This window comes from Dreissena polymorpha, chromosome 8 (assembly GCF_020536995.1).
Source record: "Dreissena polymorpha isolate Duluth1 chromosome 8, UMN_Dpol_1.0, whole genome shotgun sequence".
Classification (NCBI taxonomy): domain Eukaryota; kingdom Metazoa; phylum Mollusca; class Bivalvia; order Myida; family Dreissenidae; genus Dreissena; species Dreissena polymorpha.
The window spans coordinates 17,496,142-17,524,023 of record NC_068362.1 but is presented as its reverse complement, the minus strand read 5'-3'; the positions used below and the strand labels follow the sequence as shown (position 1 = coordinate 17,524,023).

The 27,882-nt window shown below is 38.0% G+C and overlaps 1 protein-coding gene across 1 annotated transcript; it reads right to left on the bottom strand.

The window, feature by feature from the left end:
- Positions 1-276: 276 nt before the first annotated feature.
- On the bottom strand, positions 277-27,882 carry LOC127840351 (transient receptor potential cation channel subfamily M member 7-like). Its single transcript, XM_052368760.1, has 23 exons — positions 27,679-27,882; positions 27,299-27,491; positions 26,742-26,917; positions 26,359-26,414; positions 24,759-24,912; positions 24,209-24,305; positions 23,290-23,411; positions 22,670-22,861; positions 22,339-22,500; positions 21,688-21,866; positions 20,858-21,110; positions 20,341-20,419; positions 19,810-19,898; positions 19,006-19,110; positions 9,466-9,609; positions 7,835-7,957; positions 5,868-5,987; positions 4,843-4,899; positions 4,233-4,289; positions 3,995-4,045; positions 2,222-2,353; positions 1,754-1,851; positions 277-337 (listed from the first exon to the last, which is right to left on the bottom strand). Exons 1-23 carry the CDS (start codon positions 27,880-27,882, stop codon positions 277-279), a joined length of 2,904 nt encoding a protein of 967 aa, XP_052224720.1.

Sequence of the window (27,882 nt, the reverse complement as noted above, 5' to 3'; positions counted from 1 at the left end):
GTCCAGCAGTCGTATCAACATGGTCACCTACCCTAATGTAGTCTGAGATTCCATGCCAGATGTCCAGCATTCGTATCAACATGGTCTCCTTCCCTAGTGTAGTCTGAGATTCCATGCCAGATGTCCGGCATTAGTATCAGCATTTTCACCTAACCTAGTGTAGTCAGAGATTCCATGCAAGATGTCCAGCATTCGTATCAGCATTTTCACCTTCCCTAGTGTAGTGTGAGATTCTGTGCCAGATGTCGAGCAGTCGAATAAACATGGTAACCTACCCTAGTGTAGTCTGAGATTCCATGCCAGCAGTCCAGCAGTCGTATCAGCATTGTCACCTACCCTAGTGTAGTCAGAAATTCTATGCCAGATGTCCAGCAATTGTATCAACATGGTCACCTATCTTAGTGTAGTCTTAAATTCCATGCCAGATGCCCAACAATCGTATAAACATGTTCACCTACCCTACTGCAGTCTGGGATTCCATGCCAGATGTTCAGCAGTCGTATCAACATGATCACCTACCTAAGTGTAATATGAGATTTCATGCCAGATGTTTAGCAGTCGTATCAACATGGTCACCTACCCTAGTGTAGTCTGACTTTTCATGCCAGATGCCTAGCAGTCGTATCAACATGGTCTCCCCTCCTTCTGTAATCAGAAACTCAATATTAAATGTCCAGCAGTCGTAAAAGCATGGTCACCTACCCCAGTGTAGTGTGAAATACCATACCAGATGTCCAGCTATTGTATCAACATGGTCACCTACAATAGTGTAGTCTGAGAATCCATGCCAGATGTCCAACAGTCGTATCAACATGGTCACCTCCCTTAGTGTAGTCTGAGATTCCATGCCAGATATCCAGCGGTCATTTCAAAGTGGTCACCTACCCTAGTGTAGTCTGAGATTCCATGTAATATGTTCAGCAGTCGTATCAGAATTGTCACCTACACTAGTGTAGAAAGAGATTTTATGCCAGATGTCTAGTAGTCGTTTCAACATGATAACTTACCCTAGTGTAGTCAGAGATTCCATGCCAGATGTCCAGCAGTCGTATCAACATCTTCCCTAGAGTAGTCAGAGATTCGGTGCCATATGTCTAGCAGTCTTATCAACATGGTCACCTACCCTAGTGTAGTCAGAGATTTCATGCCAGATGTCAAGCAGTCGTATCAATATGGCCACCTTTTCAAGTGTAGTCAGACATTCAATGCCAGATTTCCAGTAGTCGTATCAGCATGGACATCTACCCTAGTGTAGTCTGAGATTCCATGCAAGATGTCCAGCAGTCGTATCAACATGGTCACATACAATAGTGTAGTCAGAGATTCCATGCCAGATGACCAACAGTCGTATCAACATGGTCACATACCTTAGTGTAGTCTGAGATTCCATGTCAGATGTCCAGCAGTCGTATCATCATGGATACCTACCCTAGTGTAGTCAGAGATCCCTTGCCAGATGTCCAGAAGTCGTATCAACATTGTAATCTACCTTAGAGAAGTCAGAGATTCCATGCCAGATGTCCAACAGTCGTATCAACATGGTCACCTACTATTGTGTAGTCAGAGATTTCATGCTAGATGTCCAGCAGTCGTATCAGCATTGTCATCTACCCTAGTGTAGTCAGAGATTCCGTGCCAGATGTCTTGCAGTCGTTTCAACATGGTCACCTACCATTGTGTAGTCAGATATTCCGTGGCAGATGTCCAACAGTCGAATCAACATTGGCACCCACCATGGTGTAGTCAGAGATACCATGCCTTATGTCCAACAGTCGTATCAACATGGTCATCTACCCTAGTGTAGTCAGAGATTCCATGCCAGATGTCCAACAGTGGTATCAACATGGTCACCTACCATTGTGTAGTCAGAGATTCTGTGCCAGATGTCTTGCAGTCGTATCAGCAATGCTACCTACACAAGTGTAGTGAGAGATTCCATGCAAGATGTCCAGCAGTCGTATCAACATGGTCACCTACCCTAGTGTCGTCTGAGATTACGTGCCAGATGTCTAGCATTCGTATCAGCAATGCCAGCTTCCATAGTGTAGTCAGATATTCTATGCCAGATATACAGCAGTCGTATCAGCATGGTCAACTACCCTAGTGTAGTCTGAGATTCCATGCCAGATGACCAACAGTCGTATCAACATTGTCATCTATTGTAGTGTAGTCAGAGATTCCATGCAAGATGTCCAGCAGTAGTATCAACATGGTCACCTACCCTAGTGTAGTTTGAGTTCCGTGACAGAAGTCCAGCAGTCGTATCAGCATGGTCCACTACCCCAGTACAGTCTAAGATTCCATGCCAGATGTCCAGCAGTCGTATCAACATGGCCACATACCCTAGTGCAGTCTGATATTCCATGCCAGATGTCCAGAAGTCGTATCAACATGGTCACCTACCCTAGTGTAGTCTGAGATTCCATGCAAGATGTCTTGCAGTCGTATCAACAAAACGGCATTGATCCAAGAGAATAACCAACAAACTTAGTGGCCTCGTCCGTGGTTAAGTCAGTCAACGGAGCAGCTTCGCCCGTGGTTCAGTCAGTCAACTTCCGCTGGGACTCAGATCAACGTGAACGCTCTTCCGGCAACAAGCAGTATCGTAAGTAATGACCAGATGTCCAGAAGCCGTATCAATATGGTCACCTACCCTAGTGTAGTATGAGATTCCGTGCCAGATGTCCAGCAGTCATATCAGCATGGTCACTTTCCATAGTGTAGTCTGAGATTCCGTGGCAGATGTCAAGCAGTAGTATCAACATGTTCACCTACCCTAATGTAGTCTGAGATTCCGTGCCAGATGTCCAGAAGTAGTATCAACATGTTCATCTACCCTAATGTAATATGAGATTCCGAGCCAGATGTCCAGCAGTCGTATCAGCATGGTCTCCTACCCTAGTGTAGTCTGCGATTCCATGCCAGATGTACAGCAGTCATATCAACATGGCCACATACCCTAGTGTAGTCTGAGATTCCCTGCCAGATGTCCAGCAGTCGTATCAACATGGTCACCTACCCTAATGTAGTCTGAGATTTCATGCCAGATGTCCAACATTCGTATCGACATGGTCTCCTACCCTTCAGTAGTCTGAGATTCCATGCCAGATGTCCGGCATTAGTATCAGCATTTTCACCTACCGTATTGTAGTCAGAGATTCCAAGTCAGATGTCCAGCATTCGTATCAGTATTTTCACCTACCCTAGTGTAGTGTGAGATTCCGTGCAAGATGTCCAGCAATCGAATAAACATGGTGACCTACCCTAGTGTAGTCAGAGATTCCATGCCAGCAGTCCAGCAGTCGTATCAGCATTGTAACCTACCCTAGTGTAGTCAGAAATTCTATGCCAGATGTCCAGCAATTGTATCAACATGGTCACCTATCAAAGTGTAGTCTTAGATTCCATACCAGATGCCCAACAGTCGTATCCACATGGTCACCTACCCTACTGCAGTGTGGGATTCCATGCCAGATGTCCAGCAGTCGTATCAACATGATCACCTACCTAAGTGTAATATGAGATTTCATGCCAGATGTTTAGCAGTCGTATCAATATGGTCACCTACCCTAGTGTAGTCTGAGTTTTCATGCCAGGTGCCAACAGTCGTATCAACATGGTCTCCCCTCCTACTGTAATCAGAAACTCAATGCTAAATGTCCATCAGTCGTATAAGCATGGTCACCTACCCCAGTGTAGTGTGGAATATCATACCAGATGTCCAGCTATTGTATCAATATGGTCACTTACAATAGTGTAGTCTGAGAATCAATGCCAGATATCCAACAGTCGTATCAACATGGTCACCTCCCCTAGTGAAGTCTGAGATTCCATGCCAGATATCCAGCAGTCATTTAAAAGTGGTCACCTACCCTAGTGTAATCTGAGATTCCATGTCAGATGTTCAACAGTCGTATCAGAATTGTCACCTACCCAAGTATAGTAAGAGATTTTATGCCAGATGTCTAGTAGTCGTATCAACATGATAACTTACCCTAGTGTAGTCAGAGATTCCATGCCAGATGTCCAGCAGTCGTATCAACATCTACCATAGAGTAGTCAGAGATTCGATGCCATATGTCTAGCAGTCGTATCAACATGGTCACCTACCCTAGTGTAGTCAGAGATAACATGCCAGATGTCAAGCAGTCGTATCAACATGGTCACCTTTCCAAGTGTAGTCAGAGATTAAATGCCAGATGTCCAGCAGTCGTATTAGAATGGAAACCTACCCTAGTGTAGTCTGAGATTCCATGCCAGATGTCCAGCAGTCGTATCAACATGGTCACCTACAATAGTGTAGTCAGAGATTCCATGCCAGATGTCCAACAGTCGTATCAACATGGTCACCTACCCTAGTGTAGTCTGAGATTCCATGTCAGATGTCCAGCAGTTGTATCATCATGGTCACCTACCCTAGTGTAGTCAGAGATTCCATGCCAGATGTCCAGAAGTCGTATCAACATTGTAATCTACCCTAGAGAAGTCAGAGATTCCATGCCAGATGTCCAACAGTCGTATCAACATGGTCACCTACTATTGTGTAGTCAGAGAATTTATGCTTGATGTCCAGCAGTCGTATCAGCATTGTCATATACCCTAGTGTAGTGAGAGATTCCGTGCCAGATGTCTAGCAGTCGTATTAACATGGTCACCTACCATTGTGTAGTCAGAGATTCCATGCCAGATGTCCAACAGTCGAATCAACATGGTCACCCACCATGGTGTAGTCAGAGATACAATGCCAGATATCCAACAGTCGTATAAACATGGTCATCTTCCCTAGTGTAGTCCGAGATTCCATGCCTGATGTCCAACAGTGGTATCAACATGGTCACCTACCATTGTGTAGTCAGAGATTCCGTGCCAGATGTCTAGCAGTCGTATCAGCAATGCCACCTACCCAAGTGAAGTGAGAGATTCCATGCCAGATGTCCAGCAGTCGTATCAACATGGCCACCTACCCTAGTGTCGTCTGAGATTCCGTGCCAGATGTCTATCAGTCGTATCAGCAATGCCACCTTCCCTAGTGTAGTCAGATATTCCATGCCAGATATTCAGCAGTCGTATCAGTATTGTCAACTACCCTAGCGTAGTCTGTGATTCCATGCCAGATGTCCAGCAGTCGTATCAACATGGTCACCTACCATAGTTTAGTATGAGATTCCATTCTAGTTGTCAAGCAGTCGTATCAACATTGTCATCTACCGTAGTGTAGTCAGAGATTCCAGGCCAGATGTTCAGCAGTAGTATCAACATGGTCACCTACCCTGAGTTCTTTGACAGTAGTCCAGCAGTCGTATCAACATGGTAACCTACCCTAGTGTGGTCTGAGATTCATTGCCAGATGCCCAGCAGTCTTATAAACATAGTCACCTACCCTAGTGTAGTCTGAGATTCCATGCCAGATGTCCAGCAGTCGTATCAACATGGTCATCTAACCTAGTGTGGTCTAAGATTCCATGCCAGATGTCCAGCATTCGTATCAACATGGTCACATACCCTATTGCAGTCTGAGATTCGAAGCGAGATGTCCAACAGTGGTATCAACATGGCCACCTACCCTAGTGTAGTCTGAGATTCCATGCCAGATGTCCAGAAGTCGTATCAACATGGTCACCTACCCTAGTGTAGTCAGAGATTCCATGCAAGATGTCTTGCAGTCAAATCAACATGGTCACCTACCCTAGTGTAGTCTGAGATTCCACGCCAGCTGTCCAGAAGTCGTATCAACATGTCCACTTACCGTAGTGTAATCTGATATTCTGTGCCAGATGTCCACGGTCATATCAACATGGTAACCTACCTTAGTGTAGTCAGAGATTCCATGCCAGATGTCCAGCAGTCGTATCAACATGTTCACCTACCGTAGTGTAGTGTGAGATTCCATGCCAGATGTCCAGCAGTCGTATCAACATGGTGATGAGGAAGATACCGATCAGAGTGAGGTCCATGTAGCTACTCATCATCGTCATTGTTTTGAACCTCTGAAACAGGAAAGGAAAACAAACCAATGAAAATAAATTGATATTCTTCATATATGGAATTTCAAAGGCTTTATGCATAGCATTTATCACCCATTGTGTTATTTACAAGCATGCATGACACCAAAACAATATCCCTGTTGTCTTCTATTTGCTCCAAGAAAGCATTACATTTTTATTACACCATTAAAAATGGGTAAAACATATAAAGCCATATGAAAATACTGGTTTCAGGATTGGCTGAAAGATATGACCTCTACATTCCTATCGGTCTGCACATTTTGTACCACTTAACTGCTTTAATGCCCCAAAAACTATGAGTAGGTTAAAAGGTGTGAGTAGGTTAAGCGATACCCATTTTAAAAAAGTGAAACAAGTGTTCCGCGGTCGGAGACATATGCCCCTCCAAACAGAGCTTTGAACTAATGAGATCTTTTCTCAAACATAAGTCGACGGTATTCAAGAAGAGATGCTAACGACGGAACAATACACGATTGACATGGAAATCAAATTTCGGAAATTAAACGCCTTCCTGGAACAACAGACTCAGTCAAAAGTACAAGCACCACCGCCGTTATCGCTACGAGAAACGGCATTGATTCAAGAGAATAACCAACAAGCTTAGCAGCCTCGTCCATGGTTAAGTCAGTCAACGGAGTAGCTTCGTCCCTGGTTCAGTCAGTCAACTTCCGCTGGGACTCAGATCAACGTGAACGCTCTTCCGGCAACCAGCAGTATCGTAAATAATAACTTACATTCCCATAGACTTCCTAAACTAACATTGCCTTCATTTGACGGAGACATACTGAAATGGCAGACGTTTTGGGATTGCTTTGAACTGACAATACATTTGAACAGTTATCTTATGGACGTTTCAAAGTTTGCATATCTTCAATCTTAACTTGAAGGAGCTGCTGCACGTACAAGTGAAGGATTTGCGTCGACGAACGTCAACTATTCACGCTTTATAAGCCTGCTACAGGAGCGATTTGGTCGTCCGCACCGCATAGTACACGCCACCATGTAAGCTCTGATACAGTTACCGGCTCCGTGCAACACGTTGAATAGCATGCGCAATTTTCACGACACAATGGAAACTTATATAAGAGGCCTCGAGTCACTAGGCCGGCTTGACGGAAACGGAAGTTTATTGGTACAAGTCATTTTAGATAACATGCCGTCGGAAGTAAGAAAGAGTCTTGCTAGATAACATGGAGTTTTAAACTGGCAACTTGGAGATCTACGACACGCATTGAATCGAGAACTATCATGGAGGCTGGAAGTGCGTGTAATATACCGGAAATGAAGGAGTTTGTCAGCACAGCATCATTCTACGCTGGGTTAAACCCGAATGATCAACGCCAAGGACATTGCGGTGGAATTGTAAACATAAGGAATGTGTGAGTGTTCCTGACATGAAATCAAGATAAGAACAAGTGAAACAGAAGCGACTCTGTTTTAACTGTCTCGCACTACATCAAGCTTCAAAGTGCACATCTCGAAAACGTTGTCTAGTGTGTAAGAAACACACCAAACGAGTATATGCAATACCCTGAATACCAAGAAACACAGGCAAGAACCGGAAGTGTTGCCAATCAGACCGGAAACAACTGTTCTTCATTCATCATCACAGAGACATAAACAGGGCGTTCTTTTGAAGACAGCCATTAGTTCTGTGTACTCTGGTCTGACGCAAACGCATGCATACTGTTCGATGAAGGAGCACACTGTTCGTTCATCACCGAAGCGCATGCGCGTCAACTTGAAGTGAAGCGAAATGGAACAGAGATAATTCAAATGGCAGTAATCGGCGACAAGAAAGATCGGAATCTGCACTTGGAGACGGCTACCATCATTCTGATCTTTACCGGAAGGGGCGTAAACCGATCAATGTGCTGATTGTTCCAGCCATAGCTACCCCGATCAGCACCCGTCTCCAACACACTGCTGCACGTTTGTCCCATCTTAGCAACCTGAAGTTGAAACTTTCCCATCTAGTAACTGAACGTGAAGATTTTCACATTTCATTGCTGATCACTACCGGGCCATTATCGAAGACGAGCTAAGTCGCGGAAAGGGACATACGGCAGTGAAGTCGAACATAGGATACCTGTTAACTGGACCAGTCGGAGCAGACGAAAAAGTTCGAATCACGTTCTCAACGTAATTACTTCGCGTTCAAACCAAGCAAGTACACTTTAACGATTATGGTTCTTATAAAGCCTTGGGGATTATTCCACCATTAGATGAGCCAAAGGAACGAGACCGCTTGAATACATATCAACAGACGTTCATCGAATACTCTGATAACCAATATACGGCGTCTCTACCGTGGAAAAACGACCATTAGCCGTTACCATCCTACTACTACGTAGCTAAAGGAAGAACGAAGAGCACGATTCGAAGGTTAAGCCGAAAGCCAGATATGCTTTAGAAATATAGCGACATCATTGCCGAACAAGACGAAAGAGGATTTATTGAACGAATAAACGAAAGCGCGCCATCTTCTTCGATCGTACATTACAATCCTCACCGTCCAGTCATGAAAGAGTCTTCTACAACGACCATTGTATACGACTGAAACTGTAAACTGTCCCCCGACCAACCGAACCTTAATGACTGCCTAGAGTCAACACCTCCTGTACTCAGCAACTTGACATCAATTTTACTGCGATTTCACCTACATAGATATGTAGTCAGCACAGATATCGAGAAGGCTTTTTTACATGTGGGCTTAAATGAAAAGGATCGCTATGCTACACGATTCCTGTGTTTGAGTGACCCAAACGATCCAGAGTCCCCTTTACGCAGCTACCGTACTGTATTATTTGGCGCGACGTGCTCAACCTTCATATTGGATGCGACACTTCTCAAACATCTAGACGAGAACAAAACCAATACTGCATCACAAACTCACTGGGACGACGTTGCAGAGTATTGCTGAGGGAGATTTGGTGCAGATACACGACGAATATCCACGCAGTCAGTGGAAACTGGAAATCGTACGGGAGCTCATTACCGGAAGAGACGGTCTAACACGAGCTGCACATGTCAGAACCATCCGGATAGTCACGGCAAGGCCTATAGTGAAGCTCTATCCATTGGAGGTAACTAGTGACAATGAACATTAAATATACATCGAGTGACAGACAGACTATGTGTATTAGTGACATTATATCATTTTGGTTGAATTCTTTTCGCGGCCCCCGAATATTAAGTATTTGTGACGTCAACGCCATTTGACGCAAGTATGTATGTTTTACGTTGACGTCATCATCATTATTGTTGTTTACTTTTATAAGACGTTATTAAAGGATCGAACAGACGTGTTTTAGTACATAAGCGAAGTACCACTACCACAATAACAAGGGGCATAAAAATAACACCCATTCAGTCCATCTACAGCATGAAACAATACAGTAATAGTTCTCTCATTTTGGCAAGATTTGAGCACGTAGAGGGACTAAAACTGCAAAGTGACCTGTTTCTTCTTGTATGTTGTCCAGACTAGCTCCATTTCTATCATTAGGGCAGAGAGGAAGACGACGCAGTCCAGTGTCCAGTTGCCACATGTCGGCCACAGGGTAGCCAGGGAAAACACGCCCAGGAACATGAAGTAGAACAACTGAAATACCAGTATGTGATATTTTATATCATACATTTTGATTTACATCAGATTTTGCAATTAAAACATAGATATAGTTGGTATCTGTAAATGCATTAACAATTAATGTCAAATACTTACTAAAGCTGTCAGACACACAAACAAAGCTAAAGCCAAAGACAATAATAGTGAACTACATGAATGCTAATAATGTGTAACATCCTAAATCTTGAGTGTGAAAACCACAACATATATTAAACAACCTTAAAATATTACTTCTTTGTGCAAACATTGACATCCTATGCTGAAATCTAGGACATTCCTTGCTGTATGAATTGTCGCGAATCGCGATTATCTCTGTTAAGAAAAATTGTAAATTAGTATAAAATATAAACATTGATAATACTGTTTAACTTTAACTTTCATGAACCGTTCTTTGTTAGTCAACGCCATTATCAACAGTGCACTGTCTTATATATATATATATATATATATATATATATATATATATATATATATATATATATATATATATATATACTGCGATCATTTTCATATGTATAAAAGGTTTATTCGATAATATTAATAGTGTTATAATGCAATTGTGATGATACAATAAAGGAACAAAAATAAAGTAAAACAAAAGTTGAAACAGCTTGTTTTTATGAATAAAGAATAAATTTCTCAATGTGATGGAGAAAAGGAAAAAAAAGAAATCTCTGCCACATAGAAAAGATCCCGTGAACCGGATACAACATCAATGTGTTTAAATTGTAAAGATTTGTAACGTGAACATATATGTAAGTTTGAGAGTTGTCGTATAAAAATGTTTATTGATCACAATAAAACATGTGAATATTTAAAAAGGTGTCAAAATTTAAATAGTTCATGTTAAAAGGAGAACCTGATTCTAACATGAAGGCAAACATATCTTGCATCAAAGGAGTAAGATCAATATTCCGCAATGTATTAACAGAAGAAATAAGCATCGTTGAAAGTCTTCTGAGCAAGGAAAAAATATACGTGACATCTTTAGAAGAAGAAGAAGATAATACGTCAAAATGTTAAGAAAAAATAAAGACATATATTTCAAAAATTGACACACAAAGGCAAAAGTTAGCTATGGCTATCACAGACAGTGATGGTGAACTTACAGAGATTATAGTTGAAGAAGATTACAAGCTTTCTACAGAAGCTATGGGTTATTATTTAGAGTTGAAACAACATAACGAAAAACTCTTACATCAACGAGAAATATCAGTTTCTGTGAAGAGTGAACAAGCTGAAAATTCAGCTACTGTACGATTGATCGAATTGCAAACAACATCTTTTGGAACTCCAAGTGAAACAACATGAGAACATTGAACCAAAACAAAAACCATGTTTCATCAGTAAATTTACCTTAGATAGATATCATTATATTAAGTGGGGATACAACTAAATGGTAAGAGTTTCGGGATGCAGTTCATGATAATAAAGTGATATCCAATGTAGATAAATTTAACTACCTAAAGGTAAACTGGTTGGTGAGGCTAAAAGGTCGCTTCAAGGACTAGCTTTATCAAATGAAAATTATCCAGTTACAATTGATATTTTGTACAAACGATATGGAAATACACAAGAAATAATTGATCTCCATTATAACATCTTTTACGAATGGTGAAGGTATTGAAACAAGACGTTACTCAAGAAGTGTATGTGTCCATCATAAGACCAAAGATACCCGAAGAGGTGTTGATTCCCTTAGAGATCATGAACAGCGTATAAAACAGTGGTCCGTGAAAAAATCTTACTGAGCGTTTACGTGATTATATTGTTGTACGTGAACAAATAACTACAGATAATAACAGTAATAATAACAAATCAAAGCAATCTTCATCTGGTTTGAATCCAAGTGCAATAACATGAAAGGATGATCGTGTTAATAAAAATACAACACAAGTGCTTGCAGCTACAAGTGATAATACAAGGAATTTTTACAGGAAAACGAGAAAAAGGAAACTGTCGATAGTGTCAGAAAAAACATTAGAGTGATCAATATGACCCATATAAAACTATAACCGAGAGAAAGAATCGAATAAAAGGAAGTTGTTTCAAATGCTAAAAACAAAAAACCAACCATTTAAAGAGTGTAAAATAAATAGACCATGCGTCTATTGTAGAGAAATGAATGTTCACTTTCGCAGTTTGTGCCCCAAGAAATTTGATATTAAAAGAAGATTAGCACACTCAGCTAATGAAGTTAAAGAAATTAATGTAACAGAAAAACATGAGAGTGGTCTTTTTCAACTAATGAAACAGTTCAAACAGCCAAAACATTCGTCAACAATCATGAAACTTTTGAATCTGCCAATGTGAAAATTCTATTTGATTCTGGATCGCATCGAAGTTATATCAGTGAAGATTTGTCGAAAAAATTGTGTCTTCAAGAAGAAAGTGAAACAGACATTCATCTGCTAACTTTTGGAGCTAACAGAGCTCAAAAAGTGACAACAGAGTATGCACAATTTAAACTAAAGCTTAAAAGTGGTAAAAAGATGACCATATAAGTAAACAGTGTTACTTTTATAAGTTGTGCGCTACAAATGCGTCCAATAAAAGACCTTTCGTCAGAACACTTACAGGATAAAGAGAGCAGTGTTGATTTAGCATATATTCTTCCAAATGAAACTGAAGATTCACCAATTGATCTTCTTATAGGAAATGACTACTATTTAGATATAGTATAAGAAGAGAAAATTGAAATAAAGCCTTGTTAGCTTCCACATTAGGCTGGATGTTTAGTAGAAGTACCAAGAACACAGAAAATCAAGATGAAGAAACAAATATGATTATACTGACACATTTTTCAGTTCTAACTAAGTCGTGTGTTTTCTCAGCGGCTGAACAATCACTTCCATCAAATGAGATTGAAGAATTTTGGAAAAAGAATCAATTTAAAGTCTTATTCAAAGACAAAAGATATGAGGTACATTTGCCATGGAAACAAGATGACTCAGAAATACCTGAAAATCGTGAATTGGCAATCGGAAGATTGAAAACACATATAAATCTTATGAAAAACAAACCTGAATTGTTGAAGAAGCATGACAGCGTGATCAGTGATTAATTGAATAAAGGTGTAATTGAGAAAGTAGATCGACATAAATCTGATGGATTAATACATTATTTACCCCACCATGCCGTTGTTACACCCCCAAAAAACACGACGAAACTTCGAGTGGTATATGATGCGTCAGCTAAAGCAAAACGGAAAAAAAAACAGTCTAAATGACTGCATATACAGAGGAACAGTGATGCTTCAAGATTTATGTGGAATGTTGATCAGATTTCGACTCAATCCAATAGCACTTGTAGCAGACATTGAGAAGGCTTTTTTACCTGTCGGAATACAAAAATAATCGGAGAGATGTAACATTTGTTATGGCGTTAAAACATAGAAGACCCAACTACAGATAGACACCATATTCAGGAGTATATATTTTGTAGAATTCCATTTGAGATAATCTCAAGTCCTTTCCTGCTAAGGGCTACCATCAACAAACATTTAGAATCATACAATTCTGATTTGGCAAACGATCAGGGATGATATATATGTAGACAATATGATATCGAGAGTGCTAAAACTATTTACAAAACAGCTTAACAATTGTTCAATGATTGTTCTATGAACTTACTTGAATGGTGTACGAATAGTAAAGAAGTCGGTGATTGTTTTGATATTACAGATCGAATTGATACAGATGTCGTATAAGTTTTATGTCATGAATGGAATGTTAAAGATGATACAGTAACAAAACGTCTACTTTTAAAAACAGTTGCATCTATTTTTGATCCCATGGGATTAATGTGTCCAGTTCTACTACGCAGTAAAGTCTTCATTCAGGAATTTTGGCGAAACGGTATCAATCGGGACGAACCGTTAAACAAGGCTGATAAACAAAAATGGGCAATAATTGAAAGAGACATGGATCAAATCACAATTCACCTTATTCCAAGATGTATAGTAGATACGAACTTGCAAATGCCTACACTAAGACTAATGTGTTTTATGATGCGTCACAAAATGCGTACACTGCTGTAAATTACTTACAGCAAAAAACTGAAATTGACACTCGAACAAATTTCGTGTTTGCAAAAAGTCGATTGGCACCGGTTAAAAAACTATTCATTCCAAGATTAGAACTGTTGTCTGTAGTTATTGGAGTGAGATGTTTGACCTATGTGAAAATGCAAATAAAAAGGCCAGTATGCCATGAATATCTTTGGACGGATTGACAATGCGTTATTTACTGGATAAACTCGAATAAAAAGCTTTCATTTTTTATAAGAAAAGAGTTGACAAAATCAAACATACCAGAGATAAAAATAATCTATGTTTCTACCGAAGATAACCCTGCCGATGTGTCATCGCGTGGCACATCTACATCAAACATTTGCAAAAATGAACATTGGTGGTACGTACCATCGTGGATAAATAATTTAGAAAAGACGTCGCAAAAATCTAACAAGAGCACCGCATAACAGGTTTTAACGATCGGCTGCGGGTGCATTTTTTAATAAATGAAAGAATGCAAGAATATTTTTTAGATGTCATAGTGACCTTGACCTTTGACCGAGCGACCCAAAAATGGGTGTGGCGTATAAAACTCATCAAGGTGCAGCTACATATGAAGTTTCAATGTTGTTGGTGGAAGCACTTTCATTTTAGAACCAATGTTCAAAAGGTTAACACAATTTTAAGGTGTTAGCATGGCGGACGGCGGACGCCGGACGACGAGCTGGCTATGACAATACCTCGGGTTTTCTCCGAAAACAGCCGAGCTAAAAAACTAATTGTCAATAAAACAAAGAACATTATTGACGCTGAAATTGTAGAAAAAACTACAAACGCAGAATCAGTGTTTATCTAGTTACAAAAAAAATCTTAAGAAATAGGACAAACCTCACCCATCTGTAGCTCTCTTGGTATCTTTCTCGACCGGTTTTCGTCAATAACCAAGTTACTTAGAGTAACTATTTTATCAATAAGGTTTATAAGAAAACTACAAATAAGGGTTTGTCACACAAGCCATATCAACGCGGATGAAATCAGTTATGTGAACACATGGGGATACAACATGCACAAATGAATTGCTTTAGTGATGTGTTTGAAGCAGTAAAATTAAACAAAAAGAACAATTTGCAACAACAATTTGCTTGTATAAAGACGATTGTGGTATATTACGCTGTAAAGGTCGTCCTGAAAACGCATGTCTTAGTGAAGGTGCAAAACATCCTACCGTTTTAATTTAACAACATCAATTTACACGTATTGTGATTGAAAAGACTCATCCGCAAACACCTTCTGCAATAACATTAAGGTTTTGGATTCCACACGGCCGATCAATTGTCAAAGCTGTAATAAAATCATGCTTTGTGGGTCGTCGTTTTGAAGGTTGTGCCAACAAAATGCCACCTATGTGTCCCCTACCAAAAAGCAGAGTAACAGAGGCTTGTCCGTTTTATCGTTTAGACTTGCCTATTTAGGGCCACTCTATATAAAAATACAAATGGCGATTACAAAATGCGGATTAGTTTATTCGCATGTCTTGTTACACGTGCAATTCATCTCGAACTAGTATGTGACATGACTACAACGGAATTTCTTCTATGTTTAGACGATTTGTTACACAAAGAGAAACACCTTGTGATATAATAAGCGACAAAGTAATGTATTAGAACTTGTTTGGAAACTAATACATGAAAGTAACGATGTACACAGTTATATTTTAAATGCTGGAAAACGTTGGAAATTTAACTTCGAACTTGCTCCGTGGATGTGAGGTTTCGGCGAAAGACTTGTGGGTTTAGTTAAAAGGTCAACTAACTAGCAAAACAATTGGGAGAAAGTTGCTAACAATTATACAAATGCAAACGCTATTAAGAGAAATTAAATCAATAATTAACGCAAGACCTCTTGTGTATGTTTGTGACGATGTTAATTCAAATATTCCATTGACATCATCGCATTTTTAACATTAAATCCTAAAACAGGTATACCAGTTACATACGTCACAGATGACGCTGGATTTAAAGCAGTTGAAAGCACAGCGGATAAAGTCCTCCAAATGTGGAAAAAAAAAAATAATTGTAGATCCTTTTTGGCTAATTTTGTGAAATGAATATATTTCTAGTTTACGAGAAAGGTATCAACCAAATCTTAAAACTGGACGAGCACAATCTTCGTTTATACCAAATGTAAGCGATGTAATTTTAATTAACGACGACACAACGAGAGGAAGTTGGAAGTTTGGGAAAATTACTAAATTGAACCACAGTTCAGATAATAAAATACGTTCAGCAAAGTCATAACATCAAGAGGGAGATAAATAAAACGTCCACTTAATGTTCAGTGTTTCTTATGTAAACCAAATAAATAGAAGTGAAATGTATGTGGATTATGTTTTTTAAAAAGTTCGTGTGTGAAATATAATTACAAAAAGAGCTTATTGAGGCACATTAAAGATAGACACATTAACGGCAAAAAACACTACACATGTGCAATTTCGAACTGTACCAAAAAATCATAAGAAAAAACTATGTGTTTGCCCACTTGACACAAAATCAGAAATTAACCAAAGAAATTGCAAAAGGCTATGACGAACACTATACAACTAACATCAAACAGTCGAATGGAGTTTGAAAACTTAGTGATGATGAAATATTCTTCGACACATACAAAGATAACCATATCAACCCGTACTTGAAGATGTGTCAAGTGATGATGATTTGTACGACTTAATTGATAGTTGTCCATTAGTTTCTTTGGAACAAAACAATGATTTGTGTGAGAAACATATTTATAATTTAGATGCTACAATCAACGACGATATTGACTCAGCTCAAATCATTAAAATTGACCGTGATGGAGATACCAGCGTTAATATATTGAAGGATAACGGTTGTCTCTTTGTTACTGAGAGTAGATCCGACATTTATGGCAAAACTTCCGCTGTTAGTTGTAATGTGGGTTTGTCCGGTGGACCGAATGTTTTTCGGTGTTGTGTCCGACGTTGGTGGCGGCGTCTCGGTTCGCGATGTCGGCGACGTCGAGATCTGTCGGACTGAGGGCGTTGACGGTGGCGTCGCGGTGCCCGTTTTCGGCGGTGTATTGGACTTTGGTTGTCTCGTCGGTGCTCTGTCCGACGTTGGTGACAAAGTCGCTGTTCACGACGTCGAGATCGATCAAATTGAGAACGTTATAAAAAAATAATGACGATGACGTCATTAACATTTCATCTGATGAAGATGTTTTCGATCGAATTTAAAACTACTTTTGTAAATTTATCACTGACAAACACTGAGAAATTAAAAAATGGTGTAACAGAAAGTGTCAAACGAAGTGCATCAATAGGTTATTCGGAAAACTTTGCTCAAGATAGTGTAAATTTTGGAGATATTTTCAATTATTTTCAATCGGATTTCCAAAACTATGCTGACTATTATCATTATTCTTAAGTTTAATATATTTGACTTGTTTTTGTATTTACATTTGATATGTATATTTACTGTATGATATATTTGTATGTTTAATCATATATTACGTTAAACAATATAATCAAACAACAATATAAAATAATAAAAATATCATCACAAAATAATTTTTGCAATTATGTTTATACATATATTTATTAAATTTGCCTGTGGGAGTGTCGCGAATCGCGATTATCTCTGTTGAGAAACAGTGTAAAAAAGTTAAAAAGAAGGAAATAATTGGCTTCTTCTTAAAAATGAAATGAGACCCTCGTGGTGATGAATTCCATCAGGAATGATGTGTCGAGTGTGACTAATAAGTTGCCAAAACTTGTTTGTTTCAGAATCGACCATAAATAAATTTCTATAATCTAACCATCACATATAATTAAAACAATATATCACACAGATGCCAAACAGCCTGTTTTAGGAAATAAATATTGAAAAGGGGATCAATACATGATTCCTCTTTGAACTTATGTATCACACAAAATCTCTGTCATGTGGTCCCTTGTACTCCCATACACTATGAAAGCCCTGTCTCCATTGTACGTCTTTGGTAAGAGAGAACACAATTGAACCAGGTTACATGGTGAAAATACATAGGACATGACTATCCCATTAAATTGGAATGTCACTCCACCACTAATTAGTTGAACGTAACCAGGCTGAGTCTGGTCTGTGTTCAATAGATAATGGGGACAGACTTTCATGTCAAATCAGAATTAATGTTTAAACCTAAAACGTTAAAGAAAACAATCTAAATTTATAAAAGCCATGTGAATTGTGCATTTACATTTTGTTAACCAATAAATTGTTTACAAATTACAGCGAGCAGGTGGTCGAGAACCACTAATTGTGTGATCCAATGTGCCTAACACCAATCTGCATCCATGAATATAACAATAATGATGATGATATATTGAAATCTTAACAAATCCTTACCTTGGACCTACCACGACTATGAAGTTAAGCTGAACATTAGTTCTTCCACGATAACAGAAGGTAAGCTACTACTAACTACAATTTGTATCCTGCACCGTGTGACTTTGCGGTTCACTGCTTAATATGGAAAAGCGTTGTAAAATGTTGAATTGTGATTCATCAACTTGTATTCTGTACAATTGTATAGTGTACACTTGAAAGATGCTGACTTGTGGCAGATTACTAAAACCGATTGTACAACTTAAAAAATATTCAAGATGCTAATGTAGTTTTTCATCGACTTCCTTATTTCATTTTCTGATCTGTAGTTTTAGAAGTTACATGTTTGTTTTTTAACATTTTATCATGTTGAAGTACGTCTACCCATGTGTACTGTTGACATCGAGCGAATTAAAATAAACATATCTCTATATTAATAATTGATGTATTTGAATATCAATTTTGTAGAATCGGAACATAAAATATTTTACTCTTTACAATTGTACAGAGCAAATACTAAAATGTTTCATTTAAGCATTTGAAAAGTGCTCTGTTTAACAAAATGAACTAAATATTTAACACGTGCAACAATTCATATGATGAATATTTTTGGCGGGCTTTCCTTTCCATAACCGAAGAGACCAAGTTCACAACTGGCTATATTGTTTGTACAGTTTCGGACTTTAACCAGCATACTTGTTGAGTTATGTACAACACAAATAATATCATTTTTATGAAAAAGGGGACATACATCCACTTATGACAAGAAAAAACACACACCAAATTAAGAAGGTGCACAAGTTCACATGCCCGTTAATCTGTCTGTAATGCTTCATCTCTCTTACAGAAATACGGTTTGCCTTGCGCACCACACACAAATTCGACAAAAATGACATTACGACATGCAGCATGACTATCAGAAAATATTTCCCAAATTGCTTTAAGTGGGGACATAAAAATGTATACATTTTATCACACCTGTGTGTTCCAAAACTTGGTGACAGGTGCTGTCCAGAGAAGGTAGTATTTCAGGTAGAATGGGACATTTGTCTTGCCTGTGAGCAAGATCTGACCGAATGACGCCTGAAAAACATTGACATTTCTATGTTTAAGCAAGAAATATTTTGTATCATACAAAAAATGTAAAACAGATATAAGAGGGTCATGATGGCCTTAAATCGCTCGTCTGAGTTAAAAGTATACCAATTATCAAAGACTTTATGTAGTTACCTAGTTTTTGACCCCACCTGAGCCAGATAAAAACTGTGTCTGGCTATTGTAATGATTAACATTAAAAAGAAGTTTCTGCAAGATTGGATGACAAATATGGTCTCTAGAGTGGTTTTGAGCTTAAACATGACAAGAAGACAACTTACAACTCGAAAGTCAGACATAAACTGACCACAATAGCTCACAATGAGGACTTAATTCTTTGGTGAGCTAACAATAAAAATGGACGATTCTACTTCTTAGTTTTTGAGACAATAAAAAATAGTTATATAAAAGTTTAAAACAAGGTTGTTCTACGTTGTATAAATACATGGTATAGTAACAACATGTACGGCTGTATGCGATTATATTACACAAGTAAATGATGTTGATATAAAGGTTCGCAAACACTGTTTTACAGATTGAAAAAGTAATGAACTGTGCAAAAATATACTTTTAATGAACATTAATTTCAAAAATATTAAGAAATCATAAATAATATATATATTCACCCTCCAAAAAATGTCATTAAAAAACTACTTAGGTCTAAATGTTCAAACCTTTCAACTGTACCTTTTTCCTCCGATAGGATGTGTTGGCTTCATCCGTACAATCATCATCATCTTCATCCTCCTCTTCTCCTGTCACAGCTACCTCATACTCTTATTGAAACAAACATGGTAACGAAAGATTATAACTGACACAACTGACCGGTCATCTCGGAGATTTCATTAAAATAAACAGGTACATACTAATCAAAAGATAAGAGGACCAATTACTGGTTTATTTTTCACTAGTAAATACCAAATCATAGTTGTCTCTTGGTTTATTAAAGAACTTGCATTACTTTTCAACAGAGTAGTTCTTAATATTGTCATTTTTTCTTCAGTCTATTACTAGTATCATGATTTTTTTAAGCATCACATCGCCCTTAGAAGCAATTCTAGGCATAAATAGCCTTAAATAACAATCCCATTCAAACTGATTTACATATCTGGGAACACATTCATATAGATTGGTCTTTATCTTTATCTAATACACATATCACCAACCAAATCATAAATACAATGCCATCATATTTTCAAGTCATGCATACTGGCACACCTATTGCTTCCATCTTGGCAGGAGGAGTGAAGCGAATCCAGAGGTACATGGGAAATATCAGCCAGACACTTGTCAGAATCTAAAAAACGTTATCAAAACCCTTATCAATATACTAAATGTGACTATGTTTCTACAGGTAGCAGATAGAAGAACTACACTTGAAAGACTTGTTATTACGAATATATGATAATTTATTTGTTTCACCAACAATGTGGGTGAGCTCTAAATATATATTATGTATCAAACATGTGAAGGGGTTTATTGTCTCTCAATTTAACTGTTGGGAATTTCTCAGATTCTATTTAGCCCACCAAAAGACACAAGGACAATATAACTTGTAAATATGAGGACTTCAACCGATTGAAAGAATAAAGAGTATACACCATTAAGAGGATATTTGTTGACTGTGTTTTGATATCTACGATCATGAGTGTAATCTATTTGTGATTAGGATATCACACCGAAATCAACCTAATCTATGCTCTTTATTGTAATAATTACATTAACCTGAACTCACCTTGAACCAGTATGGCAGCCTGAAAAAGCCCCATTCCAGCTCTTTGACATGCAAGTTTCCCTTGAAAAGTTGTGTCAACCACTTTTGGACGCAAGGGTGGGCCATGAAGTGAATGGCGCGGGCGTCGTGTGCGATCTCCACCACTGTCTTGTCGTTATAGTCAGGCATTTGTTTTCCAAGCATGTATAACGCTTGGGCGCTCGCATCCTTGAAGCAGATATTCAGTGCACCCAGGGCCATGCCCGCAAATTCTCTGCAATTGTTTGATAGTGTTAAATAATAACGTTTATCTAGATGAAACGTTTGCAATTACGCTGTGGAAATGGTGTCCCCCTAACAACTTGGTGGTTACTGGTTCGATCCCCATAGTTGGAGCGTTCTTTAGTTCTTGGTGTCTTACGAGTATTGGTTCTACCCAGGAAACAAATGTGATAATGGTTAAATAAGCCTTCGGCTTTCAATGCAATTAAACTCTACTAAATAGGTTTAAACTAACATCACAACTAAACACAATTATTTCCTAAACGATTTCAAAATAATTATAATGATCAATTGAAATCTGATTGGATGTTGATGCTTAAAATTGGGAATTGATTATTCTTTTTTAAACTGACAGAAGAGGTAACTCCTGAAATTTGATCAATGACATGTATCAGTGGTAAATGCAAGACAGAGCATGATTTTGAACATAGGAAGAAAAATGCCCCGCTTTCTCTAATAACTAGGTACACTAAAATACTTTGTTTTTTTATAAGATTCATTTCAGAACAGTTTGTACAACTATTTTGGAAAGGAAAAGGGAGTAGAGACCCCTGACAATGTATGCTTACTTGGATAGGTTCTCCAGCTCTGTCTTCTGGTACTGCTCCCGGTGGTATCGTATCATCTTCTTATAGATACGGGAGCACAGCAGGGCCATGGCTATCGGTTCGTTACAGTGGCTCCATAAGGTCTTGGCCAGCTTGTGTCGGTGCATCAGCACTGCCCACACCATCAGACAGTTGAGGGCCTTTAAACATAGCCGAGGATAATGTCATTAATGCCCAGTTACGCTTCACCAATATTGAGTTACACATGTGGCCTTTAGATTGGTAGTAATTTTTTTTTTATACAATATAAACTAATTACCTATTTTTTATGTACATCACCCAAATTGTTTGCTGCTATATAAAGTAAAAATGAATATTGTAAGTTTTATCAAGATTTATAAATGTGGTCCCTAGAGTAGTTACACAGTTTTCCTAAGATTTGACCTGGTGACCAAGTTTTTGAAACATGAGACGGATTAAAACTCCGCCTAGATAAACATTTAGACCAAGTTACATCAAGATTGGTTGAAACATGTGGTTAAAAGATAGGATTCCCTCTACAAACTTCAAACCATTTATACAATCATACAAATAGACCGAGTGACTCAAATGACCACCCTCTTTTACATTGTTTGAAAGTCTAAAACGAAAGACTTTCATCATGATACCAACCTTTCTCTCAGCCACATTAGCATCCTCCGTGTTCTTGTAGTTTCCAACTGCATTCTGGGTGAGCTCCCCGGGCACAATGAACCTGTCGAGCAGTGTCAGTCTCTTCAGCATACGGTTCAACTGCTTGGACATGAAATGGGTGCCCAGGACTTTATCTGTAGTCTGAAAGACATTTTATCGTACTACAACAGGTCAAGGAATAAACTTGGTTTTATCAGCTTTCCAGCTTTAAATGAAGATATTAAATGTGTACACGCATGTTAACAATATTGAATGATCAATAAACTAATTGTTACAAAGAAAACCTGTTGTATTGTAATGTTATTCCTACCACTTTGGTTCCCAACATTCCCTTAAGACACACGGTTATGAAGAATTCTCTGTCCTCAGCTTTCTCAAACAGCAATTTGAGCTTCTCGCGGTTCAGGTACCGGTGAACTCTCACCCCCTGCGTGATGAAGAGGTCAATGAACTTCTCCCGTTCTTTTTGGAGTAGGGCCTTCTCAAACATCTTCCTGTCAATCTACATTATATATGGATCGCGTGTCGAGAAAACTGGGCTTAATACATGTGCATTAACTGTCGCCTCGGATAAGCCTGTGCAGTACACACTGGTTAATCAGGAATAACACTTTCTTTTGAGGCATAAAGTTTGTCTCAAACATGCGTTCTTAAGTGTTTTGTTGCAGCTAAAAACTACAACCATGTACAGGCAAATAGTGTTTGTTCTTTTTAGTAAACATTATTTCTAAGATATTTCTTGGAAACAATTAACACTTGAATTCCATTTATTTTCATACAGAAAAGAAACAACATTTTATTTCAAGTAAAACAAAACAATAATATTGAGCAAAATAATAATTTTAAAAAATGTTTTCTTTAAGCACTATATAAACACTATGCCTATAGCACCAATTTATGTCTAGCTTCAGTTGCAGAAAATCAGCCTACCCGGACTTTAACAGTTTCAAGCTGGAATATTTCTGCTGCCAGATCCGGCCGGTTCCAGTCAATCATCAGCTGAAGATCATTCTGCAGCTGCTCTTGTCTGTTCACACCCTCCGTTTTTTTACCTGTCAATGAAAGGTGGCCCAATAACAAAATCAAAAACAAATGCTGGCAGCATGGAAAGTCTGTGACAATAAATACCATTAAACAATTACCATGACAATGATGAGATAGGAATCAAAAAAATATTTTACAGTAACATTGCTTTACCTTGTCTTATTTAAAAAATTGTTAAAAATGTATTATATTGATAACATGTACCAATGGGTTGTTTAAATTTCAAGCTTAATGCACATAAATAAAGTGTTGGGCGGGTAATTGTTTCATCTGACTCAACTCTTCTCTATAAGACGTGGTAGTTTCATATAACAACTCACAACATTCAAAATTCAACAAAACTAACAGTTTAATTCCCATGCACATGGGCTCACATACTGTTCATACAGAATGGACATCCTTAATAGACTGAGAGAAACCTTATTAAACCCTTCGCAACTCATATACGCATTTAAAACGGCTATTGTCACTTAAAAACCAAATTAAATTAAAACACCATCATACATTCAAGTGTTGAAGGTTTTTCTTAAATAAGCAAACAACACAAAACCTGAAAAGACTGGAAGTAACTTGCTGGCTGTTCTGGTTTTATGCTGGACGTCTATAGTCACTTAAAAAATCAAATTAAATTGAAACTTCTTCATACATTCAAGTTGTGAGGGCTTTATTTCAAAACATAAGATAATGATTACCAGCAAATAGCACAAACCTGAACAGACTGGGGGTTACTCGAAGGCTATTCTAGTTTTATGCTAGACGCATATAACCACTTTTCTTCTGATTGGGACAAGGTGAACTGACTTACTCTTTAAGAGCGCCTTTAGAAGGAACTTATCGAGATCCTTCAGGTTGTTTCCGCCCACTGTGTTTGCAGTCACAACTGTGATATATGAGGCTTCACCCTTCAATGGAAAAAGAAAAGCTACAATAACACAACTGAAACATGAAATGGTAGCTACAATAACACAGTTGGAACATGATATTGTTTTGAAAAAAGCAAAAACGAAAATGATGTAGAGCGATAATGACAAAGTTATTAAATAAGAAAACTTCTTGCCAATTATGACTTACATGTTGTCAAACTGTATAAATAAGCCATTACCATTAATATTGTATGGAATATATGTTGTAAAACAATAAATAAGCAATAGTTAGATAACTTTATCAATAAGCCTGTCCTTGTTATAAAACCCTCACTACACATGAAATGTAAGATTACGCCATGAGGAACAACACACTAATCTCAATATACAGTGTTTGTATTGAAAGGTCTGCAAAAACTCCAACATATATCTCAAAGATCATTATTTCCACAATGCAGGACTTTTCATTGATAAAAACCAGAATGAACTCACATCATGTGCCATTTTCACACACTGGATTATCTTATCTCTGAGTTGCAGCTTCTCCACTTCATTGTCCTCGTACTTGGAGCCGAAGATACGCACAATCATCTTGATCAGCTCTGGCTTCAGTGTATTCTGTTCAAAGTCTGGATCTAAATCTGCCCTGGATTGAGTAAATGATTATAGGTTTTAAAATGTTAAAACAGGGCCTGTGATTTTGGACACATCAAAAGAAGAAAATACCATGGTTCTTGAACAGTCTATATTATTTGGCAGAACCCTTCATGTTAAGAACAGGAGCCAATATTTGCCAACATATTCTTTGACTTAAGTCAAAATTTAATGAATATTTTTAAAACTGTTACGTATAAAAACAAATTGAAAGTCAAATCTAACAAAGCAATTTACACCTATAATTTGTATAAGATTATGTTTCAAACATTATGTTAATGATGTTAGCTCCAATGTCAGTCTGTATACATACAAAGGCTGGATTATTTTGTATTAAGTCTCAGACTATTCTTTATTCTTAGGTTGGTGAATACATGCCCAGACGGTGAAGCAATCCAGACTCTCCAAATGAGAAAATCAGCTGAAAGTTTCAGCAATCTCACACCTGTTAAAGCTACATATTTATATTTGATTCTATGAAACATTTAGAATGTTGAAAAACGCTCAGTCTTGTTTTGTGGGAAGAGCCGGTACACGAGGTCAATGAAAACAAATTAAGACTGGAGCCAGAGACCTCCTGGTTATATGATGTACAATATGCACTGCACAATAGCTACCCTCAATTGATGTTGCTTTGTATCCTTTCAAACTGTAATGTGTAGTGCATATTATGATAACATGTTTAATAAGAGGCCTAAACACAAAACTATACATCTTTTTACGTATGTATTTTTTAAATAACCCAAGATAAATCCCATAAAAACAAAGAGTGCCAACATGCCTCAAATAACACTCATTTGCAGTTTATTTCATAATTCAATGCCCATGATTCAGAAGTGCTTTAAGCCATCTCGCTTGTTATCAAAACTGGCCCAGATATAATGCCCAAAAACATCATCACCAATTGTCATGATGATCAGATTTAAAATAAATGAATTAAAGAGCAGACAAGGTAAATTTGACCAAATGTATATAAATTTTAAGAATGGCAATAATTCAGAAATGCTTCAAATATCTGGCTGGTTAAGATACTTTGCCCATGGACATCATTACAAAGTTTCATGATGATTTGATTTTGTAAGTCTTTGAGCTAAGGAGCTGACAAAGTATATTTTGCCATTTGGTATCATTTAAGGACCACAATTCAGAAGGGCTTCACACAATCTGGCTGGATAGCAAACGTGGGTGAGATATTATGCTCCAAAACATAATTACCATAACATAATGATCCTATTTAAAATAACAAAAGTTATTGAGCAGACATCGTTGTCGTGGACACTGGCTGGCGCCCATCACTTACATGGTGTGATAACATAATTTTCAAACGGGTGTATAAGAAGCAGTCTCATCAACTTTCAAAGTACTTAAATGCAAAAAATCACACAAAAATGAACAGTTTGTTTACAATTAAGGTATCAAATAAATAATAATGACCCACTTTTCATGCAGCTCATGATGTACATATCCTAGAACAGCAGCCAAACCACCACTGTCCTGCAAGCACAAGAAACAGTGTACGTTAATCATGTTTTGTTTTATTTTTATTTGACCCGAATTTCTTGTGTTAAGTTTACAATATTTTATTATGTTGTAACTTCATAAAAAAAAATTAATTGTCCTGTGGGCCGAACAGCAAAAATAGTCAACTGTTTTTGGAACAAAACTACTTGTCGGGACCAGCACACGAATGGAATTCATGTGGCCTGTTCTACTTTGAGAACATCATCAAACGACATTTAAAAGGGCATATAATTTTCAAAAAGAGTCTAACACATGCTGGGTTACACTGCACCATCAGTAGTTTGATATGTTACAAGGTACCTTCAGTATGACAATAGGCATCTTGTTTTCCAGAAAGTACATCACGTGATCAAGGTTGTGTGGGTGACCTTGAACAAGGAGTCCCAACACTGGAATGGCATGCTTCATCACCTCACCCACATACTGCGCTTCTATGGTCTGCGTATCACTGACATCAGTCGGGCATTGGCCGTCCTCTGGTTTTAACATGTGAATACCAGGTTAGTGTTGATAAAGGATATTTAGTTTGTTTGTTTTTGTTGTTGGTGATAAGTTGCTGTTTTAAACAGCATTTCAGTCATACCACACTGGAATGCAAAACCTTCTGATACTTTCCTGTGTAAGATGGTTAACCTGTACTGAGTGAACACAAAAGGTCAGTTATTGACAAATATACTTATAGAATTAAAGCTAAGCCAAGAATAAAGAATGGTTATTAAAGTAATTTCATAACCACAAATGTCATGAAGACGGGCAAGGCATCAATCCCGAAATCCTAAAATAATCCTAAGATTTAAAGTCCATGATTCTACCATGTGAGCAAGCCTACCCTGTTAAACTCAGATGTTTGTCCTTACCTCCCATGCTCATCGTTTGGATCAATCTCTTCTTAGTGCCAAACTGCTTGCGGAAATGGGCCTCTATTCTGCATCTCAGACTGCCTACAAGTCCCTCCCTTTCGTCATCATCAACAATGATGAAATGCGAGTGGTCCAGGTTCAACCAAGGAACATCAGGGATCACTGTGGTTTTCATTGCAGTAACACTCGTCTGTGAATATAAGGACATAAATGTATGTACTTCAACATGATTGGTGGTCCAAGAAAATGGCTTTATTTTTTTATTAGTGCAAAATTAAATCTACCCACAAATTCAACTACCCACACCTTGTCACAATTCAGCTTATGTCAATAAAATCTGCACTATAAAGACCATAACACCAACAAAATCTTCTTACCATTTCATCCAAATGTGCACCTGACAGCACCTTGTCTTTTGGCACGATGCCAATGACTGGTAGACGTCTTTTCATCCTCTCGGCTAAACTAAGATACTGGTTGCTGACGATCCGAGAGTTTTGCTGCTTAATGTTGTACTCCTTCACTGCCTCTCCAATCAACTTGGCGACACCATTATTAAAGCCATGGGTGATGATCCACAT